This window comes from Platichthys flesus, chromosome 11, assembly GCF_949316205.1.
Source record: "Platichthys flesus chromosome 11, fPlaFle2.1, whole genome shotgun sequence".
NCBI classification, from domain to species: domain Eukaryota; kingdom Metazoa; phylum Chordata; class Actinopteri; order Pleuronectiformes; family Pleuronectidae; genus Platichthys; species Platichthys flesus.
The window spans coordinates 23,854,097-23,878,439 of record NC_084955.1 but is presented as its reverse complement, the minus strand read 5'-3'; the positions used below and the strand labels follow the sequence as shown (position 1 = coordinate 23,878,439).

Sequence of the window (24,343 nt, the reverse complement as noted above, 5' to 3'; positions counted from 1 at the left end):
CCAGAGCCACCAACCTTTAAATGTAAACGTCCTTCCTGTCGTCCGTCCAGGTTACATCGAGGAGGCGTGCATCATCCCCTGTCCTTCAGACTGTAAACTCAGTGAATGGTCCAACTGGTCGCGCTGCAGCAAGTCCTGCGGCAGCGGCGTCAAGGTTCGCTCCAAGTGGCTCCGAGAGAAACCGTACAATGGCGGGCGGCCATGTCCCAAACTCGACCACCTCAACCAGGTAAGGAAGCCCGAGAGGAACAATCAGATCAAACCTGCAGCTGCTTTTCTGCTCGTCCATGTTGACTGGATATTTGAATATGATCTGTGCAAGATATTTATACTTATTAAATGTGTAATCCATTCTTTGTATATACGAGAAAGAGAAAGGTAAAAAACTATTTGGTCTGCAGAACTTGACCTTACTTACTACTGCTGGACTGTAGACTTTACTTAAAGATGAATAACTCGTCTTTACTTCCTCCCAGAAATGAAGCCAAACATTTTGGTGTGGAAAGGGCAGAAGGATGCCGCAAGGATCAAATATATAGATTTATAGACCTAGTGTGGCCAACACACGTCAACAAACCCACAATGTGATGTAACAGATCAGTACTGATGTCCTGGACCAGTTTCCAGCAGAGTAAACCAGTGATACATACTGAATACCAAGTATACGCAGAAAGCTGATTGAGATGCTTAGGCTTCCCCTTTCAGGGGGGGGGGGGGTCATGTTCTGCAGTTTGTTTCTGATCAGCTTTCAGTTCATAAAGCCTCAGGTTGTGTAACTGGAGCCCAATCAACACATTTGTGCTCCAACATGTGTCAGTTGATTCCTGAAGGTTTCTATGATTCACTGAAATGAAATGGTTTCCGGGCCTGTGAGCACCAGCAGATTCATATTAAGGTTGTGTTGCAAACGCCTGCCTGTGTGTATGTGTGAGTGTGTGTGTCTGTGTGTAAGTTTACACAGGTAGTAATGCCAGAGGCTTTCCTGATTATATCCTCTCAAACGTTGCATTGATTATTAAGTCGTGCACTGTATGAACAGTTGTGCTCATTAATCCGTCTGTCTCGTTTTAATCCACATCATCGCTCGCTGGCTGTGACTCATCGCTTCAGGCCCAGGTAAGAGCTGCTTCTCTCAGCTATTTGTGATGTACTGGCAGATGTTAAGTGTCACTGAAGTCAGTGTGTGTTGCTGACTGATCGACGCACACAGCCACAACATCCTCACTGTAAGTAAACAACAGAGCCCCGGCAGATTGATGCCGAGGAGGAGGAGCCGCTCCGAGGGCAGGACTAATCTTGTTGTGGAGTTAAACCGTAGAAAAGCTGAATCACGACATATTAGAGAAAAACTTTGCACATAAACTTGCACGGCTGAAATGCAGCATTTAATACTAATCTGTATATAAATAAAATGTAGGATACTGATTGTCACACATCAAGGATTTATCCAGCAGTGAGAATATTTTAAACATTAGTCTGTGAATCAATTTAAAAGCACATAACTGAGGTTCCTCTCTCCGCTCAGGTTTACGAGGTGGTTCCATGTCAGAGCGACTGTAACCAGTACGTGTGGCTGGCCGAGCCCTGGAGCGTGTGGAAGGTCAGCAACGTGGACCTGAAGGAGAACTGTGGCGAGGGCGTCCAGACCAGAAAAGTCAGGTATCTGTCGCACTGGTCATTCTGTCATTCTGCGTGTACATATATTACTTTATTGATGTTGATTAAATTTATTCTCCATTAATCCTTTAAATACGTTTCAAGCATAAATCAAACAAAAGCAATGTTTATATTGGACGAGTTTCTGCTTTTTCACAGGATATATTAACTGAATAAGGCGTTTTTACTCTCTTAAGATTACTAAAAGGTTTATCGGAAAAAAATATAATTTGTGAAATACAGTTACTCGACTAAATTAATGTAACTGTATTATGTTTTGTGTTCAAAAACAATATTAAAAGCTGTAAATTCAAAGGTAATAATTGGCTTCTGTATTTTTTTCCATTATTATTGACTGAATTCAGCTTTTCACTTTTTACTTTCTATATAATCAGTAAGTTAATCAGAAAGAATAGTATAATATCTTTCTGTTTATTTATCGGTTAAATCAGTTAAAACACAGAACAAAAGTTAAACACAGCTTGCAACTTCAGTTCAGGTATTTAATTCAGCTTCTCCATGTTCAGGCTGAAGACACGTTGACCCTCCACAGCTTTATGTTTATTTTATGTATTTATATGAATAAAACTGAATAAATCTGTTACTCTGACGTTCTCGCTCCACTGGGTGAGAAACACATCCTGTAGTTGTGTCACTGTCATGTCAACACAAAGACGCCTGCTCATTGGAGCACGACACCAGCTTTCCTGACCCGCTCCGTGTGGCCCGATCCCACAGGTGCATGCTGAACACCATCGACGGGCCCTCGGAGTCGGTGGAGGACTACCTCTGTGACCCGGAGGAGATGCCCCTGGGGGCCAGGGAGAGCCGGCTGCCCTGCCCCGAGGACTGCGTTCTCAACGACTGGGGGCCCTGGAGCCGCTGCAGCCTGGTGAGAGCTGAACCTGGGACAGTCTGCAGCAGCTCAGAGGAGATGTGGGAGTGTCAGACCTCTGTGAAGCTCTCTGAGATTTATCTTGATATCTTCTTCTTGTCGTAAACATGTTCTCTGAGGCTCGAGGAAGTCAAAGCATAGCAGTGCAGTGTTATCCTGAGCAGTGTGTGAATGGATGTCAACAGGTTTGTTCTTGTCCGAGGAATAAAGGGGATATATAAACTGGGAGGCAGGTTTATATGTCTACTATATCAGGCTTTACTCTCTGTGCATTCAGCAGGGAGGGGGGGGGGGGGGGGGGGGATTTATGATAAAGACTCAGAACTCCTCATGAGCAGGTTTTCAAATTTACATTCAGTGACACACACACACACAAAAAGCATAAAGCTAAATTATCCCCCCTCGTTTGTGAGGATCATTTGGAAAACAGTGAAAATACAGAGTTACTTTTCATAACAATAGTGATTTATTATAAGAGACACAAGGCTGCGGCGACTTCACTTCATAAATGTCGACTTCTTCCCAGGAGGTGATGATAAAAAGAGCAGAAGATGATGATTTATCTGAGAGACCTGTTCAGACTCAGTGTGAAATATGAAGACTTTAAAAATTAAGATTTGTAAAAAACGACCTGATGTGATCACAGCAGTGAGGCACCAGCCCACAGGCCGCGGCACGTGTTCCATGTGAATGTGTCAGAACATCGTGTTCGGCTCCTCCTCCCCCCCCGACACCTCAGGTTCCTGGTAAAAAGCCATTTTAACTGCTCTGGTTACACCTGCTGTTCTCGCAGCAGCACCCCGGCCATTGTTAATCACACCCCCTTCTTTCTCAAAGTGCTTGACACAGACTTCCCACACTTCCAATCTCAACATGGAGGCGGTGGTGGCACCAGCGGGGCCTCTCACATCTTTTATTCATCACAGCCGTGATGGAGTTATTCAAAAAGCTGTCATTCCCCCCCCCCCCCCCCCAACTCTCCTCAGTGCAATCAATGACGGTGAAGAATCTGCTGGTTTACTGTTCCTGCAGAATATATGTTTCAGCTTTCTTGCCGATGCTAAGATAATGTCTTGACAGGAAATCTCACATGAAAATAATCCAGAATCGGGAGCAGTCAGTGTGGCTGATGGCTCGAGGACGTGTCTGTTGGCTTTATGTCTGTATGAAGTTCTTATTACTTATTACAGACTGGTCTGTCTCTGTTTCAGCCGTGTACTCGAACCAACAGCCGGATTCGCACAGCGTACCCAATCCGGTCTCCCAGTGTGGGGAGGCAGTGTCCGGACACGACCGATAAGGAGCCCTGCGGCCTGAACCTCAACTGCTTCAACTACTTCTACAACATCACAGGTAAAGGAAATCTTTCAGGGATCCTCTGCAGTGGTCGGAGCTGAGTCTCCTTCTTTATAGCTGCTTCTACACAGCCTGTGCAAGGTGGGAATCTGCTGCTTTTTATTCCTCCTCAGCATTCTGTATAAAAAGAATGAGCCTTCACGGAGGAACAATGTTGATCCACCTTCACATTGGCAGCTGAGTTCGTCACAGAGCTGAGTCAACGAATGTGTGAAGAGCTTGAGGGGATGGAAGGTGACACCTTCGTGTTACACATCAGGACTCGAGGTCCAGAGCGCCAGGTTTGAGTCTGTGTACGACCTCAGACTGGATATATAAAATGGACGTTTACTCCGGGTCAGGAAAAGGATTCAACTCCTCTCTTGATTTATAACGTCAGTAAACTTTGTCCTATAAGGAGTTAATGATATTTATCTCCAGTTTCAAGTCTTCTTCAATGCATCATGAAATTTTGTAAATTATCATCCATTTTGAATTTAATCGTCAATTAGACGATATAAAGGAACCCTATGCATTGGGGCGTGGACACCATGTGATTGACAGCTGGTATCGTCCAATGGGTGAAGGTTTCAGAATGTGTATGTGGGAGTGCAGTGTCCTCGAGCTCTCAGTCAGGTTCCATCGCCGCTTTAAATATGGTTACTTCTGATTTAATAAAAAACAAGGTGTCATTGGACAAAATGCCAAACGTGATTTTTTCGAAACACCAGATTAAAGTAAGGAATCATATTGAGGCAGATCTCCTGCTTCTGGTTGGAGACGTTTTTTCCATTTCCCGTTTCAGAGCAAGACAAATCGTTAAATGACTCATCTGTTCTTTTGCAGCCTTATCCATTGCAAACCGTCCAATGTTCTATCAGACCTCGTTTTGTTAATGAGGCTCTTCTGATTCTCAATCTCAGGCAGGGTTTGTTTTTCCCCTTGAGCTCCACTTGTAAAGGTCAAACGAGCTCACATCACATTATTCTACAGATCTCTTCATATGTTTGGTTGCTGACCCCCGTGGGTTCGATGCTCAGTGGCACCTCGGTGGTGATTCCCAAACAGAAAATGATTTACTCTAACACAGAAAAGATTCTGGAACTCCTTGTGGAATTTGAGCCAGCAGCTTTCTCAAGCTCTCCCCTGGAATCTGGAGAAAATCACAACTCGACATGACATTCACATTTCATTCCCAAAACTGCAAAAAAGAAACACTAAATAAAAGATTTCAATAAAGATAAGCAGAACGAAAAGATCGGCACTATTCCTATTTTCCAGTTGTTGAAAGTTGTATTGTTTTGCCTTCGCTTCTGCTGCCCTACATTCTGCATCAGCCCACTCCCCTGTCTTCCCTTTGTGTCAGGAGATGAGACACATAATCCCTGCTGCTGGGTTCACAGTGGCACACTGGCTTCCTGGGGTATATGTACAAAATATACGAGCTGAGATTATTATTGGGTAAAACACTCTTTCTTGTTGTTTTTCATTGTTGATGCAGAAACCGTTCCTTCAGTGTCTCTCTCCTTTTTACAGCTTCCTGTCTCTCTCTCTCTCTGTCTCTCTCTCTCTCTCTCTCTCTCTCTCTCTCTCTCTCAGCATCGCTCTTTCTTCTTTTCCATCTCCATATTTTTCGCTCCCCAGAGAAGCCACACATTCCCCCAGAATTGAGCTTAAAAACGTCAGCGCGTGGCGTCATCGTTGTCGGCCAAGGACACGCTTCACTTCTTTTGTTATTTTTATTATTATTTATTATTTTTACATTCACAATGCATTTACCTTGTTTAAAAAGTAGGATTGACCCAAGAATGAACCCATAAAGATTTGGTGCAATCCCGCATCGAATATTTAACATTGCAAGATTTGGGGTGATCAATATTTCCTTTTGATTCCACAGGAAATATTTTATAGGTCTTTATGTTGCAATTCAGACATGTTTAAGGGTTTTTAAATCTGTGCAGGTTTAATGCAAATCTCAAATAAATATGTTTTCCTAACTCTACTTCTGATTTGAAGGGGCATAACCTTATGTATGTCTGGAACAAAATGTATTTTCCCTTGACAGAAACGTAACTTCAGCTTGTAATGTTTCTAACTTTTCTGCTGTTTACTTCTAAATCCTGGTTGCTTCTCAGAGGAAGGGAACTTAAGTCTGAGCGCCTGCCCACACAGCTCGCGTGTGTGATGTCAGCATAAAAGGCCACTGATGGCAGCTGGATTTATTGGATTTAAGTGAGCGGTTCTAAACCTTAAATGACCTCTTTGCAGAGCATGTCATCATCTTTTATCGACAGTGATCTGTGCGAGCCAGAGGCCGTTTGGAGTCAGAACAGAAAACTAACTGAAAAAAAAGCTCACACCGATTATTTTACAGTTGGAGTAAAATAATCAAGGTAAAGAGCTGAGTCACACTTACTGTACAAGGCACACACTCGTCTTTCTGCTGCGTCATCCGGTCGGTTCATTTGTATGCAGGACATGTCTCTCATCAAAGATCCACTCAGAGACAAGAGCAGGGACGGAATGAAAGTTTTGTCTCACTTCTGCAAAGTCACCAGGGATTAGATCGATAGAGTCAATACACCTTTATCCAAAATCTATATATGAATTGATATTTAACATGAAAATATGAAGGATAACATGAATTCAACATGATGCATCAGTGCAAAGATCCACGACAGCTGTTTCTCTCTGAGATTTATTCAGTCGACAAATGTTTGAACTTTGTTTCCATTATCGTCTGTATTCATTTACCTACATTTATTACTAAAGTAGTTACACACCTGTTTAATTCTGTCCTTTGCCGGAGCCAGTCACTTTATCCAGATCAATAGAGTCGGGACTTGGCTCAGAGTCACTCACTTAAAGCTGCAATAATCAATACTTGTATATTAATGATGGATCAATCAGTTTAATGTCATTTTTCAGTGACATTTATTCCACACAGAAAGTGGATTAAATTAGGGATGAAAGATAGAGGCTCATAGTTTACTTCATATTTATTCATCCCTTCATTGTGTGGTCTTGTTCTCTGGGTGATGGAGCATGTGTGTCTCCAACATCAATATGTTTAGTTTTTGCTGCTTTACAATCCAAACACGGATCAATGAACCTTGATGACAGTGAGATGTGAATGTGTTTTGTTTCCTCCTCAGACTGGAGCACGTGTCAGCTGAGTCAGAACGCCGTGTGCGGGAGCGGCATCAAGACCCGGATGCTCGACTGTGTTCGGAGCGACGGCAAATCTGTGGACATCAAATTCTGCGAGGAGGTGAGGCCTGTCTCCCTTCTGTTTCAAGGGAAGTTTATATTTTTATATATTTACCTGTGTGATGGAAATCTGGAGATTGAAAAGGCTTGAAACATCAAAGTTATCTACGTGTATTGAATAAGGGGCTTTCTGCAGAAAGGATCAACCCAGGGAAACCCCAAGGAACTCAGAGGGAAGGTGGAGAACAGTAAAATGCAAAGATCTTATATAGGAGAACAAGGCTGTTGGCCTGGGCCAGTTCAGACTGGTTCTGTAGGGTAGTTTAAGACAGGAACAAAAGCACAGGAACAAATGATTTACATACATTTCCATTGGGTTCTTTGGACAGTCGATAAGTAATGGAAAGGTCAAACAGGTTTCAGGTCTTAAACATTTAAGGTCATGGAGTCTTAGACAGGTATGCAAAAAGTTACTCTTCAACTATCAAAATAAAAACCATAAAACCACACTTTGCTATTTTCCACTACACCAAATCATTTTTCCATTACACCTGTTTGACACGGTCCTGGGTTTTGAGGGAAGTTCTCAAAATGTTGCTTAGAGATCTTGGGGAGTTAAAGGTCATTTTGGTCTCAAAGAACATATTTATGAAGTTCCTTTTATTAAGGGAAGTCTTCACGATGACTCTGGATATGAGCTGCGACTTGACTGGATTTCAGTTTCTTCTTAATGACTTAATCACATCACTCATTACATTAGTTTTGTGTCCGTCCGGTGCCATTAGTCCCACAGCAGCATGAAATATTCAGAAGTATTTCCAGGCAGAGATTGTTACCGTAGCCCCAGGCTGTCTGTTTTATTCATTCATAATGTGTCTCCGCTCCCTGTAATTGTAGCCGGCGGGTTGTGGCAGAGCCGTCCCCACAGCTATTTAACCCTTGGCCCTCTTCATGATGAGGCTCATTCACAAAAACACATTGTGTCAGGATGGCTTTCAGGGCAGCTCGCCGGCCTGACGCTGCTCAGCTCAGTCTTTCCCCCCCCAGAGCAGAGGCTTCTGGGAATTAGCGATCGTGCTGAGAGGTCAAGCTGCTGTCGGGCTGGAACAGATTGAGTGTCGCCGCGACCGCTGGTCTGTGTTGTGAAGGACTCTGTGATGTGTCGTCACTTACCCCCCCCCCCCCCCCCCCCCCCCCTTCATTTCCCTTAATTTGCTGCAGTTGAATCTGGAGAAGAAGTGGCAGATGAACATCTCCTGTGTGGTTGAGTGTCCCGTCAACTGCCAGCTGTCGGAGTGGTCGCCCTGGTCAGACTGTTCCCAGACCTGCGGACTGGAGGGTAAGAGCCAGGATATGAAACATGTGCTTCAACATTATGATCAGATACAAATCCAGCAAACGTTGTGGAGCTGAAGCAACTTCCAGTGGAATGGAAGGTTTGACAGGACTCACTAATAAAAGATAAAACCTAACGAGACATGTTTGAACATGATGGATAAACTGAAATGAAGTTGGAATGAATTTATAGAATCAAAAACCTCAGCAAGGAAAGTTAGAAATGAGCAACAATAGAACATCTTTACATTAAAAATAGTTTATACTCGTACAATATGATGTCAGATTCATGCAGCTGGTCTATACATGTTTTTAAAGATAGAGACAAACTTCATATTATTGTTAACAGCACATCAATTCTTAAATCTAGAAATTGAAACCGACTTCAAGGTCGTGTGACACTTGTCGTAGATGTTGTTGTTTCAATGCAGAATAATATAAATTGAGTTTCATCCTTTCACAGTGTGGGGAAATAATAATAATACACTTTATGTATCCAGCACTTGTCATAGCATAAAGTGCATTCGTGTTCAATCAAGAACCAAAACAACCCTCCGCCCTGAAACGAGCTGTGTGACTTTGATTGACAGGGTTTTTGCAGCACAGTGGACTTCATGATGCTCGGCAGCAGCTCCCACTTGTAATGGTTTGAATGGTTCTGGATGTGAAGGTTCTGGAGGGCAGAGCACCAGGGTCACACTGGGCCTCCGCTAACGAGAGAGACGGCATGATTAATCTCTCTGCCCCTGATTCTTATCAGAGAAAAGTTCAAATTGAATATCTGCCAATCAGATCCAATGCAGCGTCTCTACCTAATTGTTATTACAGGAGCATACAGAGGCTGCGGTAACTTTTTTAAATTAAAACAGACAAGTTAGAAAAACAATTTAATGCAGAACAGCAGAAACCTGCATTTCAGGCCTTTCTTTGATGTTTCCCCTAATAAATTATGTAATGTTTTGTCAGCAAGTCGGACAGAGTCGGGCATCCTGTCCTCGTCTGCAGCAGCAACTCAATACTGAACTCCAGGTGGAACCAACACCAGCACTGAAGAGCTTTGGTTCAACCCTGGAAATTAGAAACATAAAATTACTAAAGATGTTGTGGCTCATTGACGTTTTGCATCTTTTCTGGTCGGTTGTTGTTGGTCCAATGTCGGTTGTGAGGCTTTCACATGAACGTGTGTATCCAGGAGCTCATTGTGTTGTTCTCCATCAATTCATGTGTGGACAAACAGCAAGAAGAACCTGGAGGGACCAAACGTTATGGTTTTAAAAAAAGCTTTTTCACCTTCCTTTTGTCCCAGGTGTGTTGAAGAGCAGAATATTGCATCAGTTTATATTGCAAAACGCAGTTTTCTGTGCATGTGTGTATCTCCACACCAAAGTCCCTCCGGGGGACACAAACATGCACGCTCAGCACAACAAACTTGTGTAACTAAGGAATCCGACTCTTCCTCTTCCCCCCCTGGAGGCGTTCGGCCGGACAAATTCACAGAAGCAAAAGAAAGGAAGTGTTATTTAAGTGAGAGGGATTGCCTCACGGTCTTCTTGTCAAATGAATGGTGAAAACTCGTTGTCCTGTTTCCCTGGCTGTTGTTCGGGGCAGTTCAAAACAAAAGTTGCCGCCGCACCATTACGTCTTCCTGCGCCTCGGGGCGGCGGGGAGCAATTTGAAGAAGAGACGCCACAGCGATCGCTGCTAAATCAAAAGGAATAAGATGAAAGTTTCAAAAGAAATGGTTGAAGGAGCAATGAGGATCTCATTTGATGTGTTCTGTGTGTATGTGGTGGTGGTGGGTGGGGGGGGGACGTTCCCTCGTTGGAACTGGATATTGGTTTGTGCAGTCTGTGTGTGGGAAGGCTGGTTTGTGTTGAAAGATGTCGTAGGTTAGCAGAGGTGCTATCCGAGGTGAGCAGAGTTTTGGCGAAGGCAGCGTGGAAATGACAGAAAGATGAAAGCGGCAGATGATTTGCGAGTGGGCGATTTACAACAGGTAGGCAGGAGGGGTGCGTGCTCAGATGTGCGTCTCTGTTTGCAAGGCTTTTGTGTTTGTGTCTTTTTACCGGTTAATTCATAGCAATTTCTGCATTCAAATCGAAAAACCCCTCTCCGTGGTGTTTGCTGCTCTGATGTATTGGATTCACAATATTTAAAGAGGGGCCGCTGATTGATTGTGGATGAAAAAGCCATTTTAGTCGAGAGAACCAAGAACCAATCAAGATGGAGGAGAGAAACCAGCCGGTCGGGGGAGCTGAGTGCTTTTGTGTGCACAGTAAAATTAATTTAAGGCATTCAAAACAAAAACGTGCATTTAGAATGAGTTGTGTGCCGAGGTAATGGATGACTGCTGTGTAGCAAACCACAGAGAGCGCCGCATGTGTGTCAGACGTGTTCACATTAAGTTGTGGAGAAAACACAACCACTTTATATTCGGTGTAATCGTGTTATTTATATAATATCACACTGCTGCAGAACAGGACCAGAGCTCCAGAGATCACCCTGTTGTTGTTGTTGTTGTTGTTGTTTTTCTCACTTGATAAGTACTGAAATTTAGTTAGTGTAATGATCATTGTTTCATAGAACAATAGAGAATTCAAACAATTAAACTGTGTAACCAAGGTAACACAAATCCTTGACAAATTGTGTGAATATAGAGATTAAAGTTATTCTCTTGACAAAAGTACCCAAACAATTCAAAAGGCAAACATCAGTGCAACACAACGACAATATTCAACAATAATTCACTTATTCCATATCTATTTGTTTTTCTATTTTATTATATACATTGTGGAGTTAATGGAGTTTTTCACATGATGTACTTGTGTTTTATGGGCGTCTGTGACTCAGAGATTGGTCGTCCACTGACCAGAAGGTCGGTGGTTCGATCCCCGGTTCCTCCAGGCCACATACTAACGTGTCCTTGGGCAAGACACTAAACTCTAAATTGCCCGTGATTGTGTGTGATAGAAAAGGAGCTGTGTGTAGAAGTGATTGAATGAATCTGTGTGTGAAAAGTACGAAAAACAATCCATGACCCATTTGTATAACAACCGTGACAATAAACGTCTTGATTCCTGACATGTCAAAGGGAAAAAGAATAATAATAATCATGATGTTGCAGATTGACACGTGTCCTCTGGTGTGTCTCCTCCAGGGAAGATGTGGCGGCAGCGCTCGGTGGTCCAGGCGTCTCAGGGCGACGGCCGGCCGTGTCCTTCTCAGATGGAGCAGTGGAAGCCCTGTCCCGTCCGGCCCTGCTACCGCTGGCAGTACAGCCCCTGGTCTGAGTGTCGGGTGGAGGTGGGTCAATAAGTCACAGCCTCGTCCTGAAGTCCAGGGAGATTAAATATTAATAACTGCATCGACCTGCGTCGGACGTGAGAAATGCAACTTCGACAGCTCTGAGATCAATGTACACGAGAGTTTGGGACAGAAATCGAAGCATCTGGCACAAAAGTAATGGAGCAAGTCATAAGTATTGATGAACAACCTCATCACATCAGAGACAGACATTAAAAATGAATCTAATGCACCTTTAATGCTGATACATTTACTTTCCACCGGTGTCTCTCCACTGCTCTTATACCTGATCAGTGAGGAAGTTCTGCACTCTGTGATAAATGGGATGAAACTGGGAGAGCTTGGTTGTAGTTCTATGTAAAGACTAATCTATATCCTCTATTTCTATCAGTGAACTCTATCAAGTGTTCATTCATCTCAGACGTCCTCGAAGAAACGAGAGACACAAACATAGAGAAACATCTTTTAAAACGGCTTAAAGACTAAACTCACAGCCACATCTCTAGTAACTGCAGAACACATGTGTCTCCGTGTGGCTGTAGATTCATGTAACTTCTCTCCCTGGTGTTCCCGTCCTGTCAGAGTGTGGTGTGCGGACACGGCACACGCTACAGGAACCTGTCCTGCTTCGTGTCGGACGGCTCCATGGACAGCGAGGGCGAGGGCAGCCTGGTGGACGAGGAGCTGTGCAGCAGCCTGGAGCTCGCCGTGGACGGAGACAAGCAGATCACACTGAAGGAAGCCTGCACCCTCCCCTGCCCAGGTAATGACACCGCTCCACACGGGGGGGCTGCGAGCTTCTCGTGCTGCTCGATCGGTCTTGGAAAGTGATGTGGAAACTCCGAGAAGCAGCAGCGTCATGACAGTAAAGAAGTTTTCACGATCTGTACATCACTGTCAGAGGTGTCGGTCTGTGAATCACTCATATTTATTCTCTGGGTTTCACTCGATGAGAAATTCCCAGACAAATAAATCTTCTGCCGCACAAACAAGTTGTAAATAAAGGCAGCGATACTAATATTTCCTAGTCAGGACAAGGACAGAGACTAATTCACCGAGGCACCGAAGCTGCCTGGGTGTTGGTTACCTCGGCTGCTGGCTCCTCCTGAATCTAACAAAGGTTCAAGCAGAAAGAACCAATATAGGTTTGTGTTTCTTTGCAGAGCAGCTTCCAGGTTGATCCAGGGGAACAGAGGAGTCCGTGTGCAGAGCGTGACACAGGAAACACTTTCAGGCAGTTTGATTTATATCATGAGACAATGCTCTTACAGGATTGGACTACATTACCTCTCGCCATCTGTTCATGACCTCTCCAATCAGATGTAGGAGCTCAACCTGAAGGCAGAAGAAAGTGGCCGCATTAAGGCAGATGCTCTGTATAGCTGAGGTGTTTTGTCACAACAGATGTTCTGCTGTCGTCTTTCTGCAGATTATCGTCTCATATTCTGCTGAGTTTAGTTCCAGTTTAACTGATAGTTGTCCATATTCAGATTTTGGGATCTGGACCACAATGCACCACATCTTAATGGATTCCACTCCGACTGCAGTTTCATTAAAAACTGCCCTGTAGTTCTTTGCATATTCATCAACAAACAGTCAGTGGGGAAATTACAACCTCCTCGGTTAATATAACAAAAAAACGAATCTGCTGCCTCCATTCCTCAGATCCAGGCCACCTACCCTCTGCAAAGCGTCCTTGAGGTTCATTGAGTGTGAGCTCTGAGCTTCTACTACTGATCCCCTCGCTGCAGGAACTTGAGCAATCCACGAACTCCAAGTCTGCAATGTCCACACACACCAGGGCCCAAGAATCAAAAGAGAGGGAGTTGAATTGTAAGAGCTGCTGTAGGACTCAAGCTTCCAGCTGCAGACTTTTCTTTCTGATAAAGAAAATGTGCAAAACGTAAAAGAGATGAGAAATATCATTTAACTCTTATTTCTTGTTTTTTCACAAAAATGGTTCAGCTGTGTTACAATCCTTTGAACTATATCTCCTTCGCCTTTATTCATAGCTTTCTAGAATCCATAAATATGTAAATATTTCATATATGAACTGCTAACCCTAACCCTAAACACAAATATTAACAAAAATGTTTTTCAAATTGTCTGTGTTTGTTTTGGAGAGAGTTTGATCTGAGTTAATGAGTTAAAGGGATCCGTCCTCTGAGCACGTGGGCCTCCGTGTCCGTCTCACATCACAGCAGCTGAGAACCTGTAAGAGTCTGCAGCTTCTTTTCACTAAGAGAGTAAAACACAAGACGACCCCTCACAGGGCTCCCACCGGCGAGCCCTGTGAATGGTTCCTGTCAGGAACCATTTTGTGTTTCACGCCGAAACCACAAACCGTTTGGACCCCATGCTCGCTCGGTGAAATAGACTGAGAGAGGGGAAACCATATGAAAGCTCTGACCCCTACAATTCAATTTATTCCACTTGTACAGTGAAGAAACACAGGAGCAGACACACACACACACGCACACACACACCCCCACACACACACACACAAACACACGTACAGACTGAGATAAAACAGCAGAGAAAAAGAGACACAATCAATAGTATGTTCGGGTGCGATAACAAAACGCCTGCAGGCTCTTTAAGACGACAGGACAGTAAACTGAGACACAACCTCACTGAGTAACAATCTCTGTGTGTAACTGAAAGTAAAGTGTGTAGACGTGACGCAGACGTTCACCATTCGAACCGATGGAAAATACATTTTCGCGCTTATTGATACTCAGCTCGGCTCCTGGGAACCGACGTGCAGCTCAGCATTCTGTGGAATCTGTGACTCAGCACTCAGCCTCAACAGAGACGCTGCTCGTTCCCTTTGAGTGTGGTCACGTGTTGCCAAGGTGCATTGTGGGTCATTTGCTGTGCTTAGCGGTAGGAGGTGAGAGAAGCTTATCTGTTCAGGCAGCAGTGCAGACGCCAGCCAATCAAACTGCATCTCAGCAAATTTACTCGTGAAACGTAGTAACAATCAATTAAAATGTCATTTTATTCTTATATTTGAGTGAAGAGTTCGTTAACAAAGGATCAGACTGTAATTTAATTTAACATAAATCCGTTTAGCTTCTTGTTCCTATTTTCAAACATGATCTTTTCACTTTTAATGTTAGAAAAGCAAACTTATAGTGCGGGAAGAAGCTGCTGAAGTTTCCCTCAACTCATCCAATCTCCTCAGATCTTTAACAAACGTGAACCTGTAACCTCAGAAAATACAATATCAGCTAATTAACTTAATTAGCAACATTTAGCTGCATAAACAGAGTGTTAATCACATTCTTTTTAATCTTGAAGCCACTTTGCAAACTCATAAGATGCAAAGTACATGTCTCACTTTGAGATTAGGTTTCAGAAAACAGTTAATTGACTTCCAGGTCATAATTAGGTGTGTGTGTTGTGATGTGTGCCACCAAGAATCTTCATAAATAATCATTTAAAGTACTGAGCCTGATACTGTTGGGCCATGTTGTGGATTTCCCTGCCACCCACAGCTTGTTAGTGAGCCATGTGTGCACACGTTTTCAGCATGGGTAACCCCAGTGGGAATCGAACCCTGAGACCTGGCAGCGTCGGTTCACCGCTGACCTGCACAGGACCAGAGCGTCGGTCCCGATGCCGAGCCGGACATCTGCTGGGATGAACGTGATGCAGCTCACGTCGCTGGTTTGGTTTTATTTCTCGTGGGAGGAAGCAGAGACACGTCGTCCGTCTTTATTGTCAAAGGGAAGATGAGGGGACGTCTTCTTTTGATTGACAGGACGAGTCTCTAACTTTCCCAGTTCTGGATCGATAAAGTGAAATCAATCCACATGTCTCAATGTGCTCGACTTCGTCTTAAGACCGAATGGTTTCAAAACGCTCTGATGATAAATGCTCTCAAAGCTGCGGGTTATGATTCATACGCTGTCTGTAAGACGGATCACCCAAAAACTACCAGAACCAATTTTGATGCGACTTTGAGGAAGGGGAGGGGCCAAGAAAGAACTCGTTAACGTCTGCAGCAGATTTGATTAAGTGGTCGGATCCCCAAACTTTTATTTCACAGTCTTTTGAGGCTTTTAACTGAATTTTCAGAAAACAATTCTTGGATCTAGGTGAAAGAAGATCAGCACATTTATGGGATTGATATCCATGAGTGTGCAGATTTAGTTTTTTACATTTTGTGATATTTATTCAAGAGTTAATGCTGAAAAGTTGATGAAAAAATCCTGCCTATACTTCGAGGACTGAAGACGATAAAAAGAAAACTAGAAAATCACTTTTTAAGGTTTATTGCAGTCTTGTTAACAAAGTTAAAGTCTGAGTCTTACTTCTTCTTTCTCCACGTAAAAACAAAAGGAATTTTAAAATCTGGAGCACGTCAGATTTTTCCCCTCAGTTGACAGACAGGCGTCATCTCCTCCATCTCCATCCACCTTCAAACACCCCCCCCCCCCCCCCCCCCCAGACTCAGGAGACCAGGGAGCTCTCTGCTGCTTCGTGGACAGCGTCCTGGCTTTAAAGTCACGACTCATCACAAAACCCATATGAATTCACTATGTTCTGCTCAGTAGCATTGATTAATAGAGCAGAGCAGTCGCTCAACTCAATGTAAATGCATTATTTATCCAAACAGCAGTGATAACCAGGACTTTATGTTTTATTTCTTTTTTTTGTGGACACCTATTTCCACACCAGTATCACAATCCCTTCGACAATATATTAATTTCACACCATCCAAAGATGGATGACATGTCTGCACTTCCTGGCTCTGCTCAGAAATGAAGCCAAAATGCCCCAAAAAACGAATCCTGCCATCTTGACCCAACAAGCCATGTTTGCCTCTGGACCCCCCCTTTGATTGACTTGTGTGGCTTGTTGGTCTACAGGTGTGATTCTTGCTCAAGGTGTGTGAGGTCCTGGGTTCGACTCCCAGACGAGTCCTTCACATTCAGGTCACAGATGAGTTGTCAGGTTTGTGGCTCGTCAGCTTTTGGTTTTAAGCAGATTTCCGTGCAGAGCTCTGGTCAACAGCTGTTGGACTCAATAAGGTTAAATATCTACAACATGTTGATGAGAGGTTCAGGCTCCACTTTGCTCTGTGATTAAGCCTGATAGCCAGAGTGTGTTTTCACACGGTGCCACTTAAATTTAAATCTGTGATTTTCGGTGTGAGCTGTCCCTGAAGGGGGGGATTATTATCCCTCACTCCTGCCAAAAGACAAAACACAAATGTGGAGTTCATTTCTAAAATCCCCTTGTATCTATTTTTGGTTCATCGTTCAGTCTCACTAAAATATAGAAGAGGAAGAGTGTTGTTCATTCTTCAACCCACGACTCGTTTATTCCAAAGTAACACAGTTTGAACTCATGTTATATTTTAGGAGTGTGTGGCCCGTCTCTCCACCTGCAGATTTCTCATTTTGGAGAGGGAGAGGAAAAAAAAAAAATCTCATCAGAAGTCTGCTGGTCTCTGAGATGGAAAACACTGAGAAACGTTGCCCTAGATAACAAGTGGGACCGGCCCCCTTTCGCCAAACTGCAGGAGCACTGAAGTATCAAACAGCAATCAGAAGCACAGACTGGTTTCTCTGCTCGGAGGTAGCGCAGTGTGATTTGGGAGGAAATTCAAGGGCTGTTTGTGCAGGGAGGGGACAGCTTGGGAGTTTTGGCAGGTTGCATCCACACACCCACACATACACTGACACACACACACACACACACAAACACACACACACACACACTTTCATGCACTGCCACCCTTGACCTGTGTTCTATTTCCCCCGCTGCTTGATGAGCTGCAGTTGTCAGCTGTGATCAAAACCAACACACCCTGCGACACCTTCCTCCTCCTGCAGCTCCACAGAGCACCCCACCGTCACATGATGCCTTATGTAAATGCATATTCAGTATGCATCTCTGTTTTCCACGAGGGACCCCCCTCCCTACTGCAGCCGCACTACAGATATTTCTTTACATAGCACATATATGCTTGTTTAGCTTCTACCCATCCATGCATCCCTTTTCTTCCACGTACTTGAGCCCTGGTTGCGATTTCAGGATATTCCAGACGTCCCTGCAGGCCAGTTATAGGTCTAATGCATCCAGGGAGTTCTGGGTTATAACCCTGGTTTAGAAAGGAAAACCAAGAAACCTCATTTCAGCTGCTTGTATCTGGGATCTCATTCTTTGGGTCAGGAAAGCGAACCCATGATGGAACACGAGGGTCAGACGTAGATCGACTGGTAAATCGAACATAAAATAGTAAAATAAAACATTGGAAACCAGTACAAATATAAAGTGGAAATCTTTGTCGTCCGGCTCAGCCCCTTCAAACAAGCAGGAAGTGCAAGAGATGGAGGATGAAATCAAATTCATCCAGGCCTGTTTTTCAAGATGTGGAATCAGAGATAAGTCATTCCCATCAGCCCGAGAGTCTCAGGTCTTTGCACAGAGGAAAGGAACATTCTGGTCTTTAGACTCCAGAGACAGAATTGCTGCCTGAGGCTCTGAGCTGCACATCGACTTACAGGAAATAAAAGATTCGTGAAATGACTCAATGACAGATGTCGTTGTGGTTTTTTTATACAGGTCATAACCAGTGTTTAAAAATATTCCAGACTGAAAACTGAAAAGATGACAGAGCTAAGTTCACTGTGTAATTTCTACCTTCTTTATTTGGACCTTACTAAAAAGCTTTTCCCATTTTTGAGGAAACTGCTTCTTCTTTTGCAACCTTTTCATTCATGTTATCATCATTTTGAAATTGATTTTCATGGAGAAAACATTGTTTTTATTGCATATTATTTATATATAGGTATAAAATATTAATTCTAAATCAAGATTTGTATAAAAAAAACTTCTCCATAATGGGATTTCTGTTCACTAGAGCTGCAACTAACAGTTTTTTAATTATTCATTAGTCTTTCAATTACATTTTTTTAATTAACTGGTTGAAACAGTAATGGAAACAATTCATCAATTATGAAATTAATTTTCGAGCGTGTGTTTTTCTTCTGATGATCATCGGTGGTTTGACGAATCGTTTCAGCTCTGCTCTTGAACCTTTGACACTTTCCAATAGAAAATCCTCATTACCATTCTGTGACATGTATAATGAATGTAATGTCTTTCTGACGTCTTCTGTGAACTTCCCACGTTCCCAGTCCCGATGACCTATGTGTGTCTGCTCTCTGCCGCAGGTGAGTGTTACCTGATGGAGTGGTCGGACTGGAGCTCGTGTGTGAGCATCTGCGTCAGAGATGCGGCCGTGGACTTTGGCTCGGTGCAGGTCCGCTCGCGAGCCGTTCTGGCCCAGGAGCCCGAGAACCTGCAGCTGTGCCCGGACCAGGCGTGGGAGTCGCAGCCCTGCAGCGGTGAGTGGCAGCGTCATCTCACTGTCGGACAGTTTGACAAGTTGAACGGAATGAAAACTCCCTGAGGTTGAAAAACTTTTTATTACATGCAAATGAGATGACAGCTCCAAACTTTGATTGATTAGAATTTCCTGCTCCTAAGAATTCCTAATCAGCTCGATGATGGAGAAGCGAGGTCAGTGCGGGTTTGTTTCCGGGCAGGGAAGCACGATGGACTGCTTGTCAGTGCATCAGAGTCCTAACACAGATGGACACTTACATTCAGGGTTGTACCTGCAGGCTGTTTAGCCTTCTATCCATCGGAGCTTGCACATTAGGCCTGTCGGAGCTGACTGGAACCCACAGAGGAGAGAGACATGCTGAGATTGTAGAGGTAGAGGGATCGGCGACAGGAGCACGATAAGGATTTTACTCTCTTGGAGGTGACAGCACAAACAACTGAGCAGCCCTGGTGCCCAAACCAAAACATGACTGAGAGGAAGTGAGGGCTGCCACGATCCCTCCACGTTCCTCTCTGGGTGAATCAGTGCTTCCCCCGGATGGGATTTCTCGAGTGAAGTCTCCAAACGGAGGAAATCCCACGCGCTCATTTACTGTGGTGAACTCTGCAGCTCCCCAGGCCAGCTAATCACCCATTAGGTGCAGTGTGGGTTGTGAATCACCACCACCACCACCACCACCACCACCTGAGCTCAACACACATCTGAGTCATAGGCAGAGTCTGTAGAGCAGCCCCCCCCCCCCCCTATCCCCTCCTCTCCCTCTCCTTACCTCCCACTCCTCCTCCTCCTCTCCTCCCTCCCTCCCTGGCTCCACTGTACACAGCCTCAGAGCCGTCTTCACCAGCCTGACCTGGTTTCACAGCATCACTCAAGGCACCGGGGGGGAGGAGGAAGAGAGAGAGGAGGCAGGGGGAAGGGGGGAGGAGGGAGGGCGGTGACGGAGAAAGAGAGTTGGGGGACGGAGGAAGGGAGGGAACGGTTTGATGTGAGAAAAACAAAACCAAATCTGGTCCCAGTTGCAAACTTTACTGTATAATAATTATTACCATGCTGTGAATATACAGTAGACTGACAATTAAAAACAGCAGCACGCAGACTGGTATCACTGGTTTAGTTCTGTACCAGCACTGAGATGTAGAAACTGTAGATGTGGGAAAGTGACCGTGGTTTGAAGCTGAACATGATGAGACCAAAGCTGAGTTCAAAGAGGAGGAGAAACATCCATTTAGCAGGTTTCCTCCAAACACAGGGGAAATCAAAAACATGTAAATGTAGAGACTTTAAAAGTTATAGATAAACTCAACAGTTCCAACAATGAGCTGCACTTTTGCAACTGGAGAGAAATAACAACCTCGTTATTGGAAGAAGACATCTGCCTCGACCGGCTGGGTTGAGAGGGGGAAGATTGAAACGAGGGGAGAGAAGAGAGAGAGAAGAGAGAGAGAGAGAATAGAGAGACCAGGAGCAGTTGTGAAACCATCATGTATAACCTCTGTCAGACTGGTTGTTATAATTATAATGAAAATCTTCAGCTCTACCTTATATCATCAGGTGTTTTCTCATAAATTAAAGACTTTGACAAATTAACAATTTGACCTGATGGTGGCGCTAGATGAGGAGGAGGATTACTTATTGTTCCATTAATGCTTTAGGGACATGACTGTTTTAAAGCAACCCATCACGTGATATTTGAGATTCCACTTTGTGAACGGTGAGACCAACAGGTTGATGATCCCCTGAGCTTCAATGATGAGAAGCTCAAAATGGAACCTAGTGATTAGATCCCTGGCTTCTCCAGGTCTGGTGGAGACACTGATGGTGTCCAGACCTCACTTCCACTGTGTTACTTTGTGTGACAGACACACTGTGAACCACTTTGTTGTAAAAGTGCTGTATAATGACATTTCCTCAGTTAACAGGCAGGAAAAAAATCATCTTTTTCCTCTTTTAGCCTTCAACAGAGAGTGTCTGTTATGTTTTAACATGAGTCATCAGGAGAGACGTGTCCCCCGGCAAACCCAAAATATCAAGAAGGCACCGCCCCCCCCCCCCCCCCCAAAAGAATCTAAATGTTTTTTATGGGTGGGGCTCTGGAAATGAAAATGATCACAGACGGGAGGATGGATGGACGCCAGGGGATACAAACCTGGGATTCTTCTTTTACAAATCTTCTCCTTTCCCTCTGAGGAGTGTATCTACAGCAGTAAAACTCCAATCTGCTGCTAAGAGATGGTGGGAAGTCCAGGCCCGAAGTGAGATCACCGATAACACGTCTGAAAAACGACCTCAGCCGTATCTCAGGGAGCGACGGCTCAGGAGTGAGAACATAAAGGAAGAAGTTGTCTCAGCCGCAGACGAATCGTCCCGTGAAAAGCTGCAGATTGAGCCGTGGCATCGAGTGGAGCCGCGATGGAGAACAGAGCCGTCCTCTGTTCAAGGTTAAACTGTTAATTTGCGCTGGGAGAACGGGCTGGACAGATGATTGGTTACACGGGACCCCACGGGGAAATGTGCTCATTTACTGCCCTGATGGAAATATTGATAAAGTCATAATAGCATTGATAGAAAGTCATTGAGCAAAAGCTCTTATGGACGATTAAAACATCACAGTGGACCCGTGTGTGAGGAACCACTGATAGTGATGCTGTGTGACAGCGGCCTATTAGAAAACCATAACTTAGCAGCTGCTTTATTAATCTGCCGTTGGTTTGATTAATGGTTGTTGCTGCAGATTCCCACCGTGCCGTGTCGATAGGTGATGAGTGTCTTATGGTTCTGATTTCAGGGGGCGAATGTTACGAGTACAAGTGGCTCAGCAGCGTCCGTGCTAACTCCACCCGCCCGCTGATCTGGTGTCAGCGCTCGGATGGACTCAGCGTCACCGGTGAGGAACTCCTGCCATTGAGTTATGGTTAACTTGGTTTTCTGTCGACTTACTTGAGTCCACGGGAAATTGTTTCTGTGCATTACCGACTTCAGAGGTTCACAAAGGTTTTGTCATGAAATACATCACCACAAAATAATGTTAAAATTTACTTTTTTGTAACATTTGCCTTTTTTTCATGTGAATAACTGGACGACTTAACCATTTTATTATTGGGCTGTTATTTCCTTGAAGTACAAAAATTACAAAATTTACAATTCAATCTTTCCAAAACCCAAGTTTGCATGTTCCAATATTGCATATAACAAAAAATATGTCAAATTCTATCAAAGACTAAGAAAACCATCAACCAAGCATTTGGAACTGGTATTTGGAGAATGAGAATTGTCTTAAATGACTAGTCCATAACTAAAAATGTTTCGATCTATTAATTAACTAATAACTTCAGCTCTAACAAACTGGATCAAATCCTCTCGACTGGTCTCACTGGTGGGCCACAAGCTGCAGAACTGGTGACCAGTTGTTCAAATAAACAGCATTTTGACCTTGTGATAACTCAGCGTTGCTTAATTTATCTTTGCAGTGAGAAAGTGAGAGGTTACAGTCTGAACCGTTTCTTCAGCTGTGTGTAGGTGGTATTATTTACATTGAATGTCAGAGATATAACGAACTCCTCTGAAGAACCAACAGACTTCCTCGCTGTGAGGAGCTAAGGTTGTGGGCGACGTGAAGAAACGCTGCATTAAAACAAGAACACGTGATTTTAAAAATAAACCTCAGCCCCACGGACTCACAGGTGGAGCGTGTGTTAATCAGTCCGATTTATTTATACAGCACATTTAAAAACAGGACGAGAATAGATCAAAAGAAAGTGGAAATAATGCAGTGAAAGAAAAACACAAGTATAAAATAATGACTGTTGAACATGAAACTGTCGGTTGTGTTGTTTGAAGTCACAGCAGCAGCACCGTGGATCTGCAGACATACACACAGAGGGGGATGTTCACTTTGCTCCTTTTAAAAACACACAAGACCTATTTGGCTTTATTGTGTTTCCCCCCCCCCATGCAGGAGGTTGTCCTCCTGTGAACCCTCCGACGACCAATGGCTCCTGCGACCCCCCCTGTCTCCTGCCCAGGTCCTTCTGCAGCGAGGTAAGCGTCTCTCTGTTCTCATATCGACAAAGACAAACACTGCAGAGGAGAATCAGGGCTGGGGACAAAAAACACATCATGAAAACTCAATAAACAGAAAGGAACAATAACAATAATAATACAAAACGCACAAACCTGAGAGCGCCGGGCCTGTGGATGAGTGGCAGCCTCTGGACTCGCTCTGACACACGGTTTCCAGAATTGAATTTGAATGCAGCAAGGGAATGAAATGACGGCAGCTCGCAGATGTGAGGCCTGTTTCTCTGAAGTGTCACTCAAACGTCCCGCATCCAAACCAGAGTGAATACCTGTTTCAGCTGCAGCAGATGGTTCATCTCCAAGTGCATCAATTGTAACAGCATTTTGGTTTTGTTCTGAAAGTAAATGTTGGATTCAGCAGCGGCGGCGTGGCTCCATCGTATCGACAGACGTCATAACCACGGAGCAAGCAGGTCAGGAGGAGCTGATGAGAAGCGACCTTTAGAGGTCACTGTTAAATCTGCAGATAAATCCAGGCTCAGCTGCCAGTTTATTAGGTACACCCGGCTAAAGCTTCTGTAATGCAGCAGCCCTGTTATGAACCTTCAGTGCAGTTATTACTTCAGCTGAGGAGGTTATGGTTTCACCGCTCAGTGGGTTTGTTGGTTTTGTTTGTGAGAAATATCCATGACATGTGTCGAAAGGATGGAACATGGAATTTATTTCCTTGATCGATTGACATGATGTTTTCTTTTACTCACTTTTCCTGGAGTAATGTTTGGATCTGATCTGAAATCAGGTACATTTAGAGGACTGAAATCTCCATCTAGCAGATTTAAATATGGTTTTGGGAATAAATAGAGCTAGAAACCTGCTTTGGTGGAGGTATGGAATCTACTGAATGATATAAGTAATGATATGAAGTGTCGATTCAACTGTGTGATCGTTTTAAAGGCTGCAGTTTGTGTAGTTGTTGAATTATATTGTTCTATTCTTAAGTGTTTAAAAGTTAATATCCACCTCCTAGTTATATATCGAGTACTGTAGTATAACGGTTACATATCTAGTACAAGGTTTATATTAATCAAGGCCTTTCCAAAACATTACAGCAACCTTTACCTCTCCTTCATTACTGTTAGCATGCTCTTGAGCAAGGCATTGGATCCCCAGGGAGCTGCAGATTCAATTCAAGAGATCTCAAGCACCTGTGTGTAACGTTGTGCAAA

General features: G+C 43.9%; 1 protein-coding gene across 1 annotated transcript in view; it reads left to right on the top strand.

Annotated features, from left to right (window-relative positions):
- Nucleotides 1-24,343, top strand: part of thsd7ab (thrombospondin, type I, domain containing 7Ab) — a gene marked incomplete in the record, with an annotated part of 110,136 nt that overhangs the window by 82,480 nt on the left and 3,313 nt on the right. The window contains 11 exon segments of the mRNA XM_062400282.1: nucleotides 51-229; nucleotides 1,508-1,659; nucleotides 2,395-2,548; nucleotides 3,763-3,904; nucleotides 7,042-7,157; nucleotides 8,318-8,435; nucleotides 11,589-11,734; nucleotides 12,317-12,497; nucleotides 18,925-19,098; nucleotides 21,886-21,984; nucleotides 23,056-23,138. Of these exon segments, the coding sequence (XP_062256266.1) occupies nucleotides 51-229; nucleotides 1,508-1,659; nucleotides 2,395-2,548; nucleotides 3,763-3,904; nucleotides 7,042-7,157; nucleotides 8,318-8,435; nucleotides 11,589-11,734; nucleotides 12,317-12,497; nucleotides 18,925-19,098; nucleotides 21,886-21,984; nucleotides 23,056-23,138 (1,544 nt within the window).